The sequence below is a fragment of the Myotis lucifugus genome, unplaced genomic scaffold, assembly GCF_000147115.1.
Source record: "Myotis lucifugus unplaced genomic scaffold, Myoluc2.0 scaffold_57, whole genome shotgun sequence".
NCBI lineage: Eukaryota > Metazoa > Chordata > Mammalia > Chiroptera > Vespertilionidae > Myotis > Myotis lucifugus.
Window position 1 is genome coordinate 1688733 of NW_005871105.1, and position 17938 is coordinate 1706670.

General features: G+C 43.8%; 1 protein-coding gene across 1 annotated transcript in view; it reads left to right on the forward strand.

Annotated features, from left to right (window-relative positions):
• Nucleotides 1-12884: 12884 nt before the first annotated feature.
• VGLL2 (vestigial like family member 2) overlaps nt 12885-17938 on the forward strand; it is a 7627-nt gene continuing 2573 nt past the window's right edge. The window contains exons 1-2 of the mRNA XM_023754173.1: nt 12885-13158; nt 15460-15772. Of these exons, the coding sequence (XP_023609941.1) occupies nt 13078-13158; nt 15460-15772 (394 nt within the window). The 5' untranslated portion in view covers nt 12885-13077. The remainder of the gene's footprint in view (nt 13159-15459; nt 15773-17938) is intronic.

A 17938-nucleotide genomic window follows, 5' to 3' on the forward strand; every position in this document is an offset into this window, starting at 1 on the left:
CATGCTGTTTCCAAGCCCAGGGCCCTTTGCACACTGGTGGATGGCTCACATTACATGAGCCCTGTCCACAGCTCAAGTAACACCGGTCAGCTGTGATCCAGAGCAGGGGGCAGATAAAATATATAGCACCTGGGAAGTCTGTCTGGAGTATGTTTCTGCCATGATGTCATTTCCCTGAAGAAGTTACATCCATGCCACCGGGGTGGCTGTGTTGTGCGTAATAAAATTCTAATCTTTCCATTCACCAGATCAATGACTCCCGAACTGGAGTCATTGAATAATCTCAGTCCTGTTATGAAGAACATCCCCTCTCATTTGAGCTTTGCTGTCATTTTCTCAAATCCCTGGGAACTGAAATAGGGACAAAGTAACTGATGAAGTAAGTCTGTTTATTTATGCTGAGATCTGAAAGGTAGAGTGGAGTGTGGAGTGTGCGTGTGCGTGCGTGTGTGTGTGTGTGTGTGTGTGTGTGTGTGGTGTCAAAAAGCAATGTGATTCACTTCGCTAGCCCATAGGAAACAATTCTTAACATTTAAGGGCAGAATTTCTGCGGAAAAACATTTAGATATGGCAGAGCATATACAGCAGTGATGGCGAACCTTTTGAGCTCGGCGTGTCAACATTTTGAAAAACCCTAACTTAACTCTGATGCCGTGTCACATATAGAAATTTTTTTATATTTGCAACTATAGTAAAACAAAGACTTATATTTTTGATATTTATTTTATATATTTAAATGCCATTTAACAAAGAAAAATCAACCAAAAAAATGAGTTCTCATGTCACCTCTGACACGCGTGTCATAGGTTCGCCATCACTGATATACAGAGCAGAAAGTTAGCCATTCTCAAACTATTGTCAACTTCCAATAAAGCACATGTTTCAGTTTCCCTTCCTCAGGATACATGCTTTTAAATGCCCTTTTCTTTGTCCTTTTACTCTTCTTATACAAATGAAATATATGATAAGTTTTTCCCCACCTCCTCAAAAACATGTAAGAAAAATGACTATATTGTAGGTAAAACAGCATGACTAACCTGTATCTCATTATTTTAAAGCAATCTTTTTGCTGCTTGAACATTTCACACCAATTAAGAGATTTGGATTAGGCACTGAATCTTGGATGTATTTTCACAAGCACTCAGAGTAATGCTTAGCAAGCTTTAATTCATAATCCTAGAGTGCATGAGGCCAACAAAAACAACCCACAAAGCACATCAGGTAAGAAAGAAAAATAACCATTCTTGATCTTTTTTAGATAGCTTGCAGAAAGATTAAGGATGGGATAAGACCATTATGAATGTGTAAAAATGGAAATTTCATTAGGATCCTAATTATTCTTTCTACTAGAAAATCAGTGAAAGTGCCCATCTTTCCCTAAGATGATACCAGGACAGACTTGTCTTCCACCCACAAATCCATTTTCCTCTTAAGCTATAAGAACTGCAACAAAAGAGAGGAAGGAGTAGAAAAAAGTAGGGAAAAATAAAAAGCTATAGCCCTGAACCAGTCACTTACTGTGAATACAAATAAACTATAAAATATATTGAACCGGTTGTATCATTTACTATCTTAGTAAGGAATAGACAGGAGTTTATAGTAGACATTTTCTAGATTTAAGAGAAATGATATAAAAATTTGAACCAGAGTGGCCAAACATTTAGGATAGATGAAAAAAACAATATTAAAACAAAGAATCCCTGTCTAGTGTGGAGAATTCAAAGTGAGATTATTAATTTAATGAATAATAAAATGAAAGAAAATTACCATAGATAAAATTTATAAAAGCAAGTGTTACTCAGTCCAACTAAATTGTAGCAGAGATAAAAGCCATGTTGAAAAATTACCATTAAATTTGTATATTGTTGAACTGTTAGCAGACAAAATAAGGCTATCACAATTTAATGACTATTTACTGGCTTTTATACCTAATGTTAAAAGTAAAGATTTTTGACTTATGTGAAGAATGAAGCAATAACTTTAAATTTTAGACAGTAATTTTTAAAGTTTTAGTGGGGAAGCTTAATGTTGTTGGTGAAGGAAAAAGTTTACAAGCCACATTTTTAGCTGAAAACCAGAAAATATTCTCTCTGCCAAGTACACTACATACTTTGAATTTCTTACTAAGAATCATGGCCTCAACTGTGCAGATAATAATGACTTTGGGTAACAATTTAAAAATTACATGCAATGTATTCTGGACCCACTCAAAAATAGCACATCTCTATGAAACATATCAAATGTAACTTTAAAACCACTCTTGGACATGTGACCAGGGAATCCTGACTAAGTGTTTGTAAAGCAATTAAATTTAATTTAGTCCAGCTATGAGATGCACAGAGTTAAGCCAAACCACAGAAGATCCTGGAAGAGTGAATTATGGACATTGGCAGGAAATGAAATTAATTTTGAACTTGTAGTAGCCACAGTTACTGGTATTGGTATGAAACTATTGCTTGCTATTAATAATGTTAGCATATTTGCCAAAAGCCAACAGATAGAACCTTAGCAATTTCAAATTGTAGCAACATTTTTTAAACTTTTAAAAAATTTAAAGACAGTGTTTAAATTAAGAATATGTAAAATACGCTATATAAATAACATTCCAATAAACTATAAGGCAATTAAAAAATGGGGAAACAAGTTCACCTGACTGTGAAGTTGGTTCACATATAAATAATCCTTAAGTGAATTTCCATGTATACTATTTCCTGGCCCATGGAGATTAAATTATAGTTGATCAATATACTACTATTTTTTCTTTGGAATATATATATATGTATATTAAAATTTTTGAAAGAAACACACTTAAGAATGTACTTTAGATATTGCTTATAGAGATAGTGAATTTTGTTAACAATTTATAGGATGAAATCAAAATGTAATATTTTCTGAAACAAAGGTAATTTCTCATATGCTAAACTATAACAATGTTTAAACCTGATTTGTAAAATTCATGGTTTATTTCTAAATGTAATTACTCCTTTAAGAACCTTATTGACAATTCCAGTCACTACTGCCTCAGGAGAGCAATGTTTCTCCAAATTAAAATTAATAATAACTACCAAAAAACTACAGTGCTTCCAAAAAAGTGGTTTAGTTTGACATTATTTTTTATAGAAAACAAATTTTGTTAATATCTTCATGACAACATAATTAGCAATTTTGCTAAAATGAAAGCAAGAAAACTACGTTTGGTCATATTTTGCTATGCTATTACTCATCCAAACACCATCAATCAATCCATAGAATACCTAAACATGTGCAATAATACTGAATTCCAGTTGTTATTTATTTTGCCTACTTTAAGTCAGATAGTATATGATGTCACACATATTTTTTATTTGTTGTCAACTTGATTGGTGATTTTTCTCCAACCTATTGTGTCTTCCATTTTTGACACCTCACTCAACACCTGTGAAATTTATTTACCTTGTAACTGCAAGTTACAAGTCAAGAGTAAGTGTTGAGTACTTGATGTATCTCGGACTCTCCTGATAAACCTCAGCAGTTAGGCTGGAAATGCACATGTAAATTAGGTCACTCTTGCATGTTCACTTATTTATTCCACTCCATTTAAATTCTGAAGTGCACTTGTGTCTCAACGTTAAGGCAGACTTAACGATGAGACACAAGAAAGGCGTTTCACTTGAAGCCTATCTTGGTGATGTAGAAACGGGATATGTTAAATTAAGATGTTTTGAAAGTCCTTGTTACGGGACTGAATAACATAAATGAGCAGTTACTACAAGCAGTAACCTAATCTCCTGGCAGTTGTGAAGGAGCTGAACCTTTACAATAAAGGTTTTATGGAAAATGTGCCCAGGGTCAGTTGCCATGATAATCCATCGGAATAAATTGGTATGGTGACCCGATTTAACAACCGTGGGTTTCAACCATGCAACAGTTAAACAAAGAACACTTGTTCCTGAAGAAGATGATTATTCTCTGTGCTCCCAGACTTTCAGAGCAAAATGTATTTGATTACCTACGCTTCCTTTTCCAGCAGCTGAGAAACATAAGGTTTGAGGTGTGATTGTCATTTCCCCACGCTACTTTCCCAAAGAGCTTGCAAGTCTACCCATCCTCCCCAGCAAGGAAATCCCCAGATTTTAACAAGCAAACTTTTTTCTTTTCAAATTGCTGGATTCTTTCCAAGACTACTGACCAGTCAGGAGATGGTGAATTACTATCTCCCTTTTTTCCTGTATTCAACTTTTATTAGACGTCATATACAAATGTGCATTACCCCAAAGCACAGATATGAATTATCTTCATCATTAAGAAGAATCTAGATAACACGTGCAAGAAAAAGATAAACAATACTAGATCCAACCCATGTGGATACTTTGCTGCTATAATTTTCCCAAACTCTAATCTTTTCAAGACAAAGAGATTTAAATTTTCATTGACAGGGATATACAGTGTCTTTATAAAAGAACTCCAGGAACAGGTTCAGGGGCTTTGTGTTAACTTCTGCAAGCAATATTTGCTAGAATATTCCATCATACACACAAAAAATTGATAAGACCAAGAGTTAGCAAGAATGTTTAGAAACAGGAACTGTCCCATCCCCTATTGGTGTGAGTATAAATGGGTATAATCAATAACATAAATATATTTTGGCTTTAATTAGTAAAGTTAGGCATATGTAAACCCTATAACTAGCCATTTCATTCCTAGGTATTTCTTAACTCTCTATCTCTCTCCCTTCCTCTCTGTAAAAAATCAATAAAATATATTTAAAAAAAAAAAGAAAATAAAAAGGGGGAACATTAAGGCCAATTTAAAAATTGATAAGGCCAAGAGCTAGCAAGAATGTTTAGAAACAGGAACTGTCCCATCCGCTATTGGTGTGAGTATAAATGGGTATAATCAATAACATAAATACATTTTGGCATTAATTAGTAAAGTTAAGGCATATGTAAACCCTATAACTAGCCATTTCATTCCTAGGTATTTCTTTAGAAAAATTCTTGTTTATACCAGTAGACATATTCATAGCTGCGTTTTTTTCAATATCAAAAAATTATAAACAACTCAAATGCTCATTAATAACAGAATACATTGTGTTTTTATTCTCTACAACAGATCATTATACAGCAGTAGACACAGCAGAAAATAAATAGACTACAGCTTTACGTATCAACATGAATGAATAGCAAAAAAGATAAGTTTTAGAAAAAGTAGGCCACAGAAGAATATATGTATTATGAATTAATTTACATGAAGCTCATAAACACACAAAACTAAACAATATATTTTTAAAGAATGTCCATTACATATGATAAAACTAGGGGAAATAGACAAGGAAATGCTTGATTTAAAAAATAGATACTTTTCTTACTCTGTAAAATCTGAATTTTATAGATGTGTTCTTCATTTCTGCAGTGGTCAGGACTTAGGTTATGAGTACACTTATCCAATGGGACTCTGAACCATGTAATTGTTTATAAAATATAAGAATATCTATTTCCAACTAAAACTAGGAAAAATAGCCAGTAGCCTCTAATTCCATGTAGTAAAGGCAATTTATAAATTTTGTTTTTTACTGTCAGACTATAAAGAGAATATATTTGTTAGAATATAGAAGAAAATAATACCAAAAAAAACAAAACAAAACAAAACACATGTTACTATGATAAACCTACTGCAATCTGGTTAGTACCAAATCAAAGTTATTTGTACAATTCAATGTTTGTCAAGATATAAGCTATTAATAGATGCTTAAACCCCAGGCCCTGCTAAGTTAATATTGGAACATTATACAACCATTAAGATCTTAACTGAACATTTGTGGAGCAATTCCCTAGGCAAAACCTAGATCCAAGTAAATCCTTCTCCTGACTTAGAGTGGGAAACCATGCTAGCCAGCTATTAGAGAAGAGGTTGTGGAATCAGTAAAATGCAAATATGTGTAACTGGCTCTCCCACAATTGGCTCTGTGACCTCAGAAGGATTATTGAACTCCTAAACATCAGCTCCCTGAGATATAAAATGAGTGTGATAATAGGGCTGTTAGAAAGATTTAATAAAATACATATAAAGTGCTAATTCTGTCCCACCTTTAAGAATTTGGGAACACAAAATTCTTTATTTTCAGGTAAAATTTATAATGTGCTATTTTTTAAGAAGGATCGCAGGTTGCAAATAATGTCAGAAATGTTTATAAACATTATTTATACACTATTTTCGAATCTAACATGAGTTTTCAGAGTTTGGGCCATGAGCATCCTTAGACAGAGATCACCTAGTCCAGTGTCTTCTGCAGATGAACAAACTGAGAGTCACACTGCAGTCAGACGCCTGAGTCTTGCTATCCAGTCATCACTGCTTCCATTCAGCCTCCTCCATTCTTAAGAAAGCAACTAAGTAATGTCATCAGCTGAGGTTGTATTGCCTTCACAGGGAAGGCAGGCAATGTCCCATGAAATGCGGCCAGTGGGCTGAGATCCCAAAGTATGTGACCTTTAGAGCTACCGGCACTCAGGGATTAAGTCTGCCACCACACCTCAAGTGCTTCAAAGGTGGCAATCAACAGCATCCCTCCCACCTTCTCCCTCCCCTTCTCACAGATAGGGCTTCTCTCCAGCTACTTGCCTACAGAACTATTGGGCCACATGTGCTTTGAAATGTCTTCTTTTTGACACCTGTTATTTGGGATTTTCTTTCTACTGAAATAACTCTCTAGTTTACAGATCAACTACCCAAGGTGAAAAAAGAACCTTTGTTTCCTTCTAACTTGTTTGTATAGTTGCCTTAATTTAGCACTTTATTTTAAATACACAGATACAGCCTATTTTCCCAACAACAGTAGTTGTTTGGTAATGGTGTTATCATGCTGCATTACACAAAAGTTTACCCGAAGGAATAGCGTAGTGCCTTGCAATAGCGACTCCCCCATATGCCCAGGAACAAAGCTCTAAATACACTGATGCAGATTCGGGCTTCAAATTTATGTTGCCATTGAATTCCCAGAGATAAAAAGAAAGCTAAGGGATGAAAATAGGTGTCTGTTTTGAACCATTTCAGAATCACTCTCTTCTTAAAATATTTACAAACATCAACAGCCATTACTAAGGTCATGATCATATTCTGAGTACATGTGTTTGGAGAAAGAATTAGCTGTGGCCCTAGCCGGTTTGGCTCAGTGGATAGAGCTTGGGCCTGGGGACTGAAGGGTCCCAGGTTCCATTCTAGTCGAGGGCACATGCCCAGGTTGCAGGCTCAATCCCCAGTGGGGGGTGGGGGGGCATGCAGAAGGCAGCCGATCAGTGATTCTCTCTCATCATTGACATTTCTATCACTGTCTCCCTTTCCCTTCCTCTCTGAAATCAATAAAAAATTTTTTTAAAAAGAATTAGCTGTGCTTAGAAGTATAAGCATTAATTTACTAATATGAAAAGAAGTTTCCTTGGTGAAAGCCACTTTGAGACCTGGATTTTTTTCAGTATGATTTCTTACATGGTTAGTTAGAGAAATACCAACTATCCACCTGCACTCTCCGTGTGGCAATATTGCGCATAAGGCATAAAAAATGATATGCTATTTTTGTAATTTTACATTTCAAAATTTTTTTTTTATTTTTCGCTAAAAGTATTACAAAGGGTATTACATAAGTGTCCTTTTTCCCCCCCACCCTTGACAAGCCCCTGCCCTCCCTTACCCCCCAGTGTCTTATGTCCATTAGTTATGGTTATATGGATGCATACAAGTCCTTTGGTTGATCTCTTACTCCCCTCCCTCCTGTCCCCCAACCCTCCCTGGCCTTCCCACTGCAGTCCGACAATCGGTTTGAGGCAGCTCTGCCACTGTATTTATTATTGTTCAAAAGTTTGTAATGGTCTTAATTATCCATGAAAGAGTGAGATCATGTGGTATTTTTCCTTCATTGACTGGCTTGTTTCACTTTACATTTCAAAATTTTAAGCTTTTAAATTTTTTCAGATAATGTCACAGGTTGGATTATTTTACAATTGATTGATTCATGCCTCTCATAAAAAAATAGCCAATGAAGTTTAAATTTCATCGTTAACAACTGGATTTCCCCTTAAAATATGATGCACAGTATTTATTGTGTAGAGTTAAGAACAAAATTAAAAGTGTGTTCAGCTTTGGGGTCTGCTAGGCTAAGTGTTCTGATGCACCATTGAACCTCAGACTACATGTTTTTACTTAACGCATAATCAAATTTATTCATGTCATCATGAAATGTGCTTAAAGTCAGTCACAATTACCGAAGAAATGAAAGACAGACAATGCCAGTCTGCCAGTCAGTGCTAAAAATTCCTCCACACAAGCCGAGAGGAACGTCCTCTGAGAGCTCCTAAGAAGCTGTTTCAAGAACTCTTGAAGCACATGACAGACCGTCACCCTCAGATGGATATCTTCACCTTCTGTGATTGCTGTGGCCTCCTTCTAATCCCTTTAGCATCCTGCTGAAATGGCATTTATAAACAAAACGTAGGGAATGGATCAACAACAATACTGTCAAATATCTAAGTCAACAGTTTAAATCCTCCAGTCCACTTCCAAGTTCTGAACCTGCAGATTCCTCTATCTTTCAAAAGGCTTTTCATACATATGCTAATTTCAAGGCTGTCATGACTAGATTGTGTCTCAAAAAAATTTTTTTTCACTATTGTCAGAAATTTAAGGCAAGTAAAGTGAGTTTTCTAGCCAAGTAAAGATGAAAAACAACTTCTTCCCATTAATAAATAATTGATACATGCCTTTTGACTTAACTCTTTGTGTCCAAGTAAATATCAGAGAATGTAAATTTCTAACTTTTCCTCCCTTGTAAAAATCTATCAAACCAAAATATTTTACACACATCTATTCCAAATCTTTATTTCAGCACTTGTTATCATTTCTAAAAGTTTGGGTCATATGAATTAATTTGTATAATTAATTTGTATGAATTAATTTATACTATGCATTTTGTAAAGACTCATTAAAAATAGCATTTCTGAAAGATAAATATGGTATTAAATACATTTCCATTCTTAGAACTGGCCATTAATGTCAGCATGAATTCAAGAGAAAAATAAATTCAGAAAGTTGTGATTATTTCACCTATGCTGAAGATGACGTACTTGACATAAAATATCTTTAAAATATAAAGGAGGAAAAGTTTAACATTCTTATAATAATCAAACATATGTCAATAATTACAAAGCAGTCTCAACTATTCATCAGGCCAGACCATGGAGGATTTTTACTTGAAAACACTGTTAAGAACTACTCTAAGTTTGTATGAAAATAATTGAACCTTCTTTTCCTTGGTTTTTCACTAAGTCAAACTGGAGTCCCTCCATTTTAGTGAGGTTTCAGAGTACAAAAATTTCTCCTTTTTATTCCTTTAAAATAAAATCACCATTCAGCCTCTCCATTAATTACTAGAGTATCATTGCTAAGTGACACTCCATGCCTAAAAAAGCTGGCTTTTGCAGACCTATTTTCAACTAATACTATTAATAGTTTGAATCCACAAAATCTTGTCAGCTACTCTTCAAATTCCAAACACATCTCTGCTCTGTAAAGCAGGCAAAACGGGCTTAGGCATATAAAAGTCCATGAGATTGTGATGGTGTTCATCCCATTCGCTTGGCAGAATAAGGCGGCACAAAATGCCAACACTCAATGATCTACATCAACCGTGGGCACTGGAGGGCCTGGGCTGGCTGCAGGTCAGTTCTCCAAATCAGTTCTATCCACATGTCTTTCCTAAACTGCTTCTTTGCAGTTTTCAGAATAAGATGGCAGGGTAGACAGGAAAATGCAGACGGTAATGTATTCATTCCAAAGTCATTTAACGTCATGTGTGAACTTTGACAATAAAAGTAACTTTGATTTTCACAGTTCTAGCTATTCTTCGAATTGCACATTAGAACTAGGGTACTAAAAGGAAATTTTGGTGGCATTGACTTAATTTTCATGTGGCAAACTCCCTACTGGCAGCTCAATAAATTGCTATGAAGCTTCATAAACTGAATTCATTTCTAGAAGAAGTTTTGATCTTGTCTCTGCCCATTTAGGAAGGTAAAGGGAAACTCGATTAGATGCAATCGGTTCATCTTTCTGGGGGTGTTGGTACATTTGTCCACTAGACCCAAGTTTCAGGAAATGTAACTGTTTGGTTTGCAGTGTCTTCTAAAATAACTGGGTGAGTGACAGAGAGACTCCCCCCCCCACCCCCACCCCACCCCCACCCCGCAGTTTTTTCCTTTATCCCCTCGCAAGGGTCTGAACCAAAACCTGACTTTTGAGAAGTGTTGGTGTCCTGGTGTTTTGAGTAGCTGGAGGAGGTTTGAACTGAGTGGTGTTTTATTTTCCACTTCAGGGTAGAAACAAGAGGGGATCTCACCGAAGGGAGAAGGGCCGCCCTCCTGTGAATGGCAGCATCTCAGAGCTACAGAAAGGGCTGCGTGTGCTCGGGTCGTGGGCATGTTTTAAAACTGAGGACTGCTTATTTTCTCCCTTCACTTTGAGTTTGGGGAGAGCACAGGGCTTTCCTGCCTGGGTTCAAGGTGGACGCCCACCCGACTCCCTGTGCTCCTGTTACCTCCTGTGCGGACAGTACATGCCCTTCCTGGGCTTTGGTGAGGCTTGGAAAACTGTTTCAAGTAGGAGAGGTTGAGAAATGGGAACAGAAAGCAGCCTTAGGCAACTGGAGTCATAGTCTCTTCACTTCCTTCGTTGCAGATGTGGGAAACCGCTGCTCCCCTAGTCCTTGTCCTTCCTGTCTCCCGAATTGGTGGGGAAATCGGAGTTCTTCTGGTCGCATGGCCAAAGGTAAACAAAAATGTCAAAGTGAGAGGGCGTAAGGGACAAGAGGTGGCTACTGGACGGCGAGGACGACAGCCCAGCATCCGATGGCGAGCCGTGCAATCCGGCCTCCCTTCCTGCCGCTTTCTCCACCCGCGCCGTCTTGCGGGTCTGGTCGCCTCCCACGGAGCCCGGGCTGCGGCGCCAGGAGACGTCCCTACAGGAGGAAGCCCAGGTGGAGCCCCTCCGTCCAGGGACTGACAGTGGCCCCCGCGGGGGCCGCGCCTACTCGCTGTGACCTGTGCTGGGCGCGGCCGCGTGGGCACCTGGGGTCCCGCAGCACCTGAGACCTGGCCCAGGCCTGCGCGGGGCGGGGAGCAGGGACCCCGCCCCCCAAAAACGGGTGTACCACGTCGAGAGCGAGAGGCTCCAGAGACCAGCAGAGCTGAGCCTCGCTTCTGAAATAAGAGGCTCATGATAACCGGATTAAGAAGTTCCTTTATTTTTTTATTTTAATTTTCTTTCAAACAGATACATTACAGTTCATCAAAGAAACTCTCCCATCGCCCAGGCGGGCTCACCATCTCGAAATGGAATTGGAGACATGGAGCCATTGCCCATTTATAATTCGGGCAGAACCGAAAATTCCACCCCAAAACCATTTACTTAAAATAATCATATTTTAGAAACAGTACATCTCTATGAGTGTGCATTTGTTCGCAGTTTTATAGCCTGGGATCCGAGGCCAGACTTTGTGTTGCGTTTACATTGGAGAATAAGCGGTGTTCGCCTGCATCAGTCATCCATGCTGCCTCTTCCCTGGGTCTGGGTTCTCAAGGCTTCCCACCTCTGCGCCCCCCGCCACCCCCCCAAGTCTGGCCCACCACCGTTCCGCCCGTCCGCCACCTGACAGCACCAGGGAGCCTGGCTCAATTTACTCCTAAACTCGTGACAGCCCCTCCCGGGAAAGGGCGTGAGTGGTGCGTGGGGAGGACGGGGAGCATCTAGCGCCGCAGGGAGCAGGTGGGAGCCAGGAATACTCTGGGGCAGGAGAGAGAATGGCGACGCGTGTCTCCCGGTTGTGCACACCCCTTCACCTCTAAAGTGAGACAGAAAATCGCAGCTTCTGTATAAAGGGCTGAAGAGGCAGCAGCGAAAGACCTCTCTGACCTCCGTGCACGTCCTAGGGTAACTCCTGGCAGCTGACAGCTGACGACTTCTTGTCTCAAAGTTACCGAAACTTCCCCGGACGCCCTCGGGAGACACGCGAGGCGGCCCGGGGGCTGGGTAGGGCCTCCGGGACTCCTCGAAAGCAGCTCGCACCGCAGGAGCCAGGCGGGGCGTGAGCCGCGCGAACCTAGCGGGTTCGGGTGGAGCACATTAAAGAGAAAGGGGCGGGATCGGACGCCGGAGGGGCAGGAGGGGCCCGCCCCCGGGAGCGGGGTAGAGCTGGGGGAGCCGGCGGCGGGTGCATCGGGTCGGAAGAGGTGCGAGGAAGTGGAGGGAGACCGCGGCTCCAGGCTCCAGGCACTGCCGCGCCCCGCAGAGCGCCTTCCCCCGCGCCCGGGAGCAGGGCCCGGACTCCCTAGACGTCCAGCCAGCGAGGACCGGGTCTCCCAGGGAATTCCTAGGGAGCGCGGCTGGACTTCACCCCGAGCCCAGGGCAACGCCTCTGCCCCCCGCGCGACCCCCGGACGCGCGCACACTCTACTCCCCGGAGCGCGGCCGGCGCTCTCCCCCGAGCCTTTTCCCACCTCGCATCAGCTTCCTTTCTCTTTTCAAATGTAAGAACCCTCCTTCCCTCCTCCCCACCTCCCTCCGTCCCCGGTCTCTCCTGCTTTCGCCCGGCCGGCATCCCTCCGCCTCCAGGCACGAAGCCTCGGGGCTCAGTACCCAGGCTGCGCAGTTCGCCGCGCCCTCGGCCACCGGGGAGCCCGGGGAAACACACCCGCATCTCCTCGGGTCCCCGTCCTCCACTCTCCATTGGCCCCCCGGTCCCCGCCCTCCATCCTCCCCTCCCCTCCGTGGCCTCCGAGTGGCGTCAGCACGCCCGCTTGACGGCGTGGGGTTTAAATGCCCACGAGCCGGAGCCCGGGCGCCTCTGTCCCGGAGCGAGCGCGGTCGGGGCTGGAGTTGCAGGGGCGCGAGCGGAGCGTGCGAGCGGGAGCCCGAGCCGCGGAGCGCACTGCCCCCCGCTCCTTCGCCGATGACCCCGGAGCTGGGGTCCCAGGGCCGCCCATGCAGCATCCCTGCGCCCCGCCGACCCCGAGTGGATGGTAAACCTCTAAACCGGCTCCGCTGCGGAGAGCCATGAGCTGTCTGGATGTTATGTACCAAGTCTACGGTCCTCACCAGCCTTACTTCGCCACCGCCTACACGCCCTACCACCAGGTACGTGCCCGCGAGGGGCCGGGACCTCGGAGGCGCCGGGGCGTCTGCAGACCCCGAGGCCTGAACCCCGAGGTCCAGGGCGCCTCCGCTCGGGTCCGGGCGTGTGACCGGCGGCAGGCGCCGCCCGGATGCCGGGATGGCCCGCGCTGCCACCCGGTAGATTGAGCTAACTCTTCCGTTTGCTTTCTCGGAAGGCGACTAAGCCCCGCTAATGCGTGTCCCGGGTTTGCCGGGAATGCTCGGAGGAGGATGGCGCCTGCTGGATTGTTTTCTTAGTGTCTGCTGGACTCCAGATTCGTCTGAGCCCAGTGCGGGTGCAGGCAGATGGGAGCAAAGCTTGCCCACGGAAAACCAAGCTTTGGTCCCGACAAAAGCCAAAGCCTGTGTCTGTCTTTCTATTGGAGATGCAAAGATTCTCCTTCTCATCCCTGCAAACTTATATAAGGCATACTTTTTCCCCGTTTCAATGCTCAGACGATCAAGACTATTAATTTCAGAACCAGAGAATTCGTTACAGAGAGTCCCATAGGAAAAGCATTGGTTTTATCATCTTTGCTTTGCACAGTTTTGGGGGGGGGGGGGTTATTACTGGGGTACAGTTGACTGGGCAGAGGCAAACTTCATAGCTAATACTTGACCTTTGAGGAGATGGAGTCGCGAATTGGGCTGCCCTGCCATCAACAAACGCACTGTTAATAAGACCACTTAACCCCGGTTCTGCAAACTCAAGTTTCCTTTAATTATTCCTATTTATCTGTTCTCTGGACTGCGTCTGGTGAACAGTTCTTTCTGTTTCCACAGCTGAAGTAGCGAAAACTGAGGACAGTAGTCCAGGAAAAGACCCAGATCACATCCTGGGGCTCGTGGGAGGCCTGACCAGGTTGGAAAGTGAGGGCCTAGGCTCCTGCTTTGGGGGAATTGAAATACACCCCAATGTCCGACAGAGTCCACGCTTTCACCAATTCTGCTCGCAAATTCAAAACATCTATCTGGCTTTTGCTTTTTTCCCTCCTCCTCCTCTTTTCACTTCCCAGCCAGGAGATTGTTTAGTCTCAATGTTAATTTTAGGATTCATCAGAGCCCCTCATTGTAAGCCAAGCGGGAATGGGGTAGAAGTAGTGATATTGCTAAATGGCTCTTTTGACTTCAGCGTCTGAACCCAGCTCCTTCCCAGGCAAAGAGGAGAGGTGGGGTGGTTTTCTGTCTCTCTGTTCCTTTCTCCTCCCTGGCCCTGGACCAATCTATTGCATGAAGATCTCTGTTCATTTTTGCATGGCCAGGCCATCTCTGCCTGCATAATGCTTTAACGTTACATCCAGTCCATTGCTCATTTCTAAGAAAATGTTTATAGCAGTTGCACTTCATCTTTTAAAATCACTTTCAGTCACTATCTACAGAGCCTCACCGCCAGGATTTTCCGCGGCTCCTTTTTATTACTCATTTCCTCAATGTGCCCAGAGATGGCAAGGCTGGAAATTCTCATAGCCCATTGGTTTTTCTTTACTCAAAATAAAGGAGATCTCTTTAAAAACTGAGACAGACTCTTAAATGGAAAGTATCTGGGCAACCAAACAAATACCCACTAGCGTGTATGACAACGACCCATGTCAGGATGTCATTCACCTGTTTACCCACATGATTCTTTCCTAAGTGGAACCATTTCAAACCTTCCATTCGGCGGCGGGACTTCCTTTGCAGCCTGGGCGTGAGTGGGTTTTCATGAGGATGCTTAATCCCGCCTCTTGTGTTTCTGCCCTGGATTCTCAGGCAGGGGACAACCGGGCCCTAACTGGACTGGGTGCCCTCTACTCATGGAGGCTGGTTTTGAAAAATACACAGGGGCGAGCAAAAGTAGGTTTACAGTTGCGAGTACGGGAAACACAGAGTTTATTCTTGCGTTATTACTTAATGACTATTGTATTATTTATTTGTATTATGTAAGCCTGCTTTTGCCCACCCATGTATATCTGCCTCGAGCCTGGCTCTGTGGTCAAACTGGGCCCATAACCTGGTTACTCAGGCTTCTTCCACAACCCTCACCCTGACACCTCAGAGTTTTGCCTGCGGCCTGGCAGCAATGCCGGGTGACAGAAAGATCAGGAAGGGCAACCTGCTTCTCCGGAAGCCCACCCGTGCTCAGGGGGGGCAGGGTGTGCAGCCCGCATCAGTGAGCACCGCGCTGGGGCGCATATGCCAGTTACCCCCCTGGAAACCTTAGGGATCAGAGGAGCACGTGTCGCTTGAACCCAACTGGCCATCTCTTTTGAAACTGACTACTCTCTTCTTTCTCTCTTGGAGCAGAAACTAGCTTATTACTCCAAAATGCAGGAGGCTCAAGAGTGCAACGCCAGCCCAAGTAACAGCAGCGGCAGCGGCAGCTCCTCTTTTTCCAGCCAGACTCCCGCCAGTATAAAGGAGGAAGAAGGCAGCCCGGAGAAAGAGCGCCCACCAGAGGCGGAGTACATCAACTCCCGCTGCGTCCTGTTCACCTACTTCCAGGGGGACATCAGCTCCGTGGTGGACGAACACTTCAGCAGGGCCCTGAGCCAGCCTAGCAGCTACTCGCCAAGCTGTACAAGCAGCAAAGCCCCGAGGAGCTCTGGGCCCTGGCGGGGTGAGTATGGCAGGGCCTGTAGAGAGGCCCCTCAGCCTGGGGTCCACCTAGAGGGGCTCAAGGAGATGCAACTGAGAGAATCCTAGGTGTCAGGGAAGAAGTGAGGAGGGGCACTTGGAAATGGGTAAGAAAAGCGAAGGAGGAATAGGCACAGACAGAAGGTCTCTCCTGCAGGAGGCAGAGAAGAGCAGAGCATTGACCTAGAAAAACGCTAGCCTTGGGATTGGGAGGCCTGGGCTGGCCTGTTGGTTCCACCCTGCTTCCTAGCACTATGACCTTGGGCAAGTCTCTTAACCTCTTTGAGGTCACTCTATTTACTGGTCTCTAAAATTAGAATAATACTTGCCCTCCTAACTATCCCTGGAGATGGTCCTAAAGCAAACAGAAATGTATGTAAATGCACTGTGGAAATGTGAGGTTTTCAGGGCCCTTACCCAGTTTCTGAAAATTTGCCCAGAATAAAAAGTCTTAGGCCCCACTGCCAGCAAAAGAATGTCTCCTAAAACCTACCTGTGCCTTTTTCTCAGGTTTCAATTACTTGGGAATTCTTGAAGCAGAAAACATCTTTCAAATAAGCAAATAAAGTAGCAAGGAAATGAGTATTTAGGTACAGCCAAAACATCCCTTTATTGTTCTATCCTTCCCAGAAAGCACTGCTTTATCTAGTTTGGGACCATGATTTCTTGGACAAGTCAACTACATTTCCCTTCTATTCTGAAATCTCAACTTCCCTTATTACCCAGACAAGGGTAGAGTGAACTATTTGGTAAACTTTCTCACTAAGCTTAGTTTTTAATATGTACCACACTGAGAAGTCAGGACTTTGTTGTAAAAAGGAAAACAAATATTGCATTTTGGAGGAAATGACAACCCTTACCCTCCTTTTTTTTCTTTTTTTACCTTGAGTGTGAAAGTTTGTAAAAGCCTTGCCTAGACAAGCTCCAAAAATATTAGTTTTGAATACAGAACATTCTTTTTATTATTCAGGTGCCTAAATGTCTTTAAGAGGAAGACTGTTCATTACTCGGAATGTATTTTAAAAGTATTTTAAATTCCCTAGAATGTGTACAGATGCGTTCCCCAGAGGTGCTCAATAAAGGCCTCTTGAGTTAAATGTCTTTCTTTCCCTCCCTCCTAACTGAAGGCAACAAATTTGATCTAAATGCTGTTCTCTTAAAATGCTCCCAGACTCTAGGGATCAACAGTGATCATAATAACAATACTAATAATAAATTATAGGAGTGGCATCCACACTTTGAGGCACAAAGTTTGTTAAAACTTAAAAGACCTTCCCTTCGCATCCCTTGGTGCAAATAATACAGCTGCCCTTTTAGTGTGTCTAGTTTACTGTTCTGCTCGAGTTCTTGGAAAAAATATCTGAAAGAAGGTTTCTAGAAAGGAGGCTAATAATAGCAAGACTTCGAAATATGTCTATGGACTTCTAGTCTATCAGAGACGCATTTTCAAGAACAAGGGAGGCTGAAACGCGAGAGGGGGCAGTGAGATCGCCAGGCGGCCGACCAAGAGCGGGAAAACGAATCTTCAGCTTGAGCAGCTGCGGGTTGGAGTAGGGAAGCCGCGTCGGCCCCAGGCCGCGGAGGCAGCTCGGGAGGAGTTAGGTGCAACTCCCTGAGCCCGAACCTGGGGCTTGGGGAGGAGGTCCCTCCGCTCTTCCGCTCCCCGCCACCCCCCAACCCCGGCTCTGCAAAATCGAGGGAGCGGACCTGCACCCCATAGGGTTCCCGCGTTTTTCGGAGCCGGTCCCTGGAATCCACAGGCTGCAGCCCCCTCTGGAAGGCGCCGCCCCAAAGGGTAGGCTGCCGATCCGCCCCCAGCGCCGCTTTCCGGCCATTGGCGGGCCCTGCGCTTTCGGCTCTCCCCGCTGCCCTCGGGGGCCCGCAATCGCGTTTCCCGGGGCTGACCAGCTCTTTCTCCCCTTCCCTCCCCTCCTGCTCGCCGGCCTGCAGACGGCTCCTACCCGGATGAGCCAAGCGCAGCTTCCCCCGCTCTCCTTTTTGGAACGTACCAGGCGCCGGTGGGTGCCCCGCGCCGCTGGGCAGCCCGCTGGCCCGCCGCGCAACTCCGGAGCTGCCCTTTCGCCGCCGCCGACCCCTACTCGACGGCCGCCCTGCACAGCCACCTGCACCAGGGCGCCGCGGAGACCTG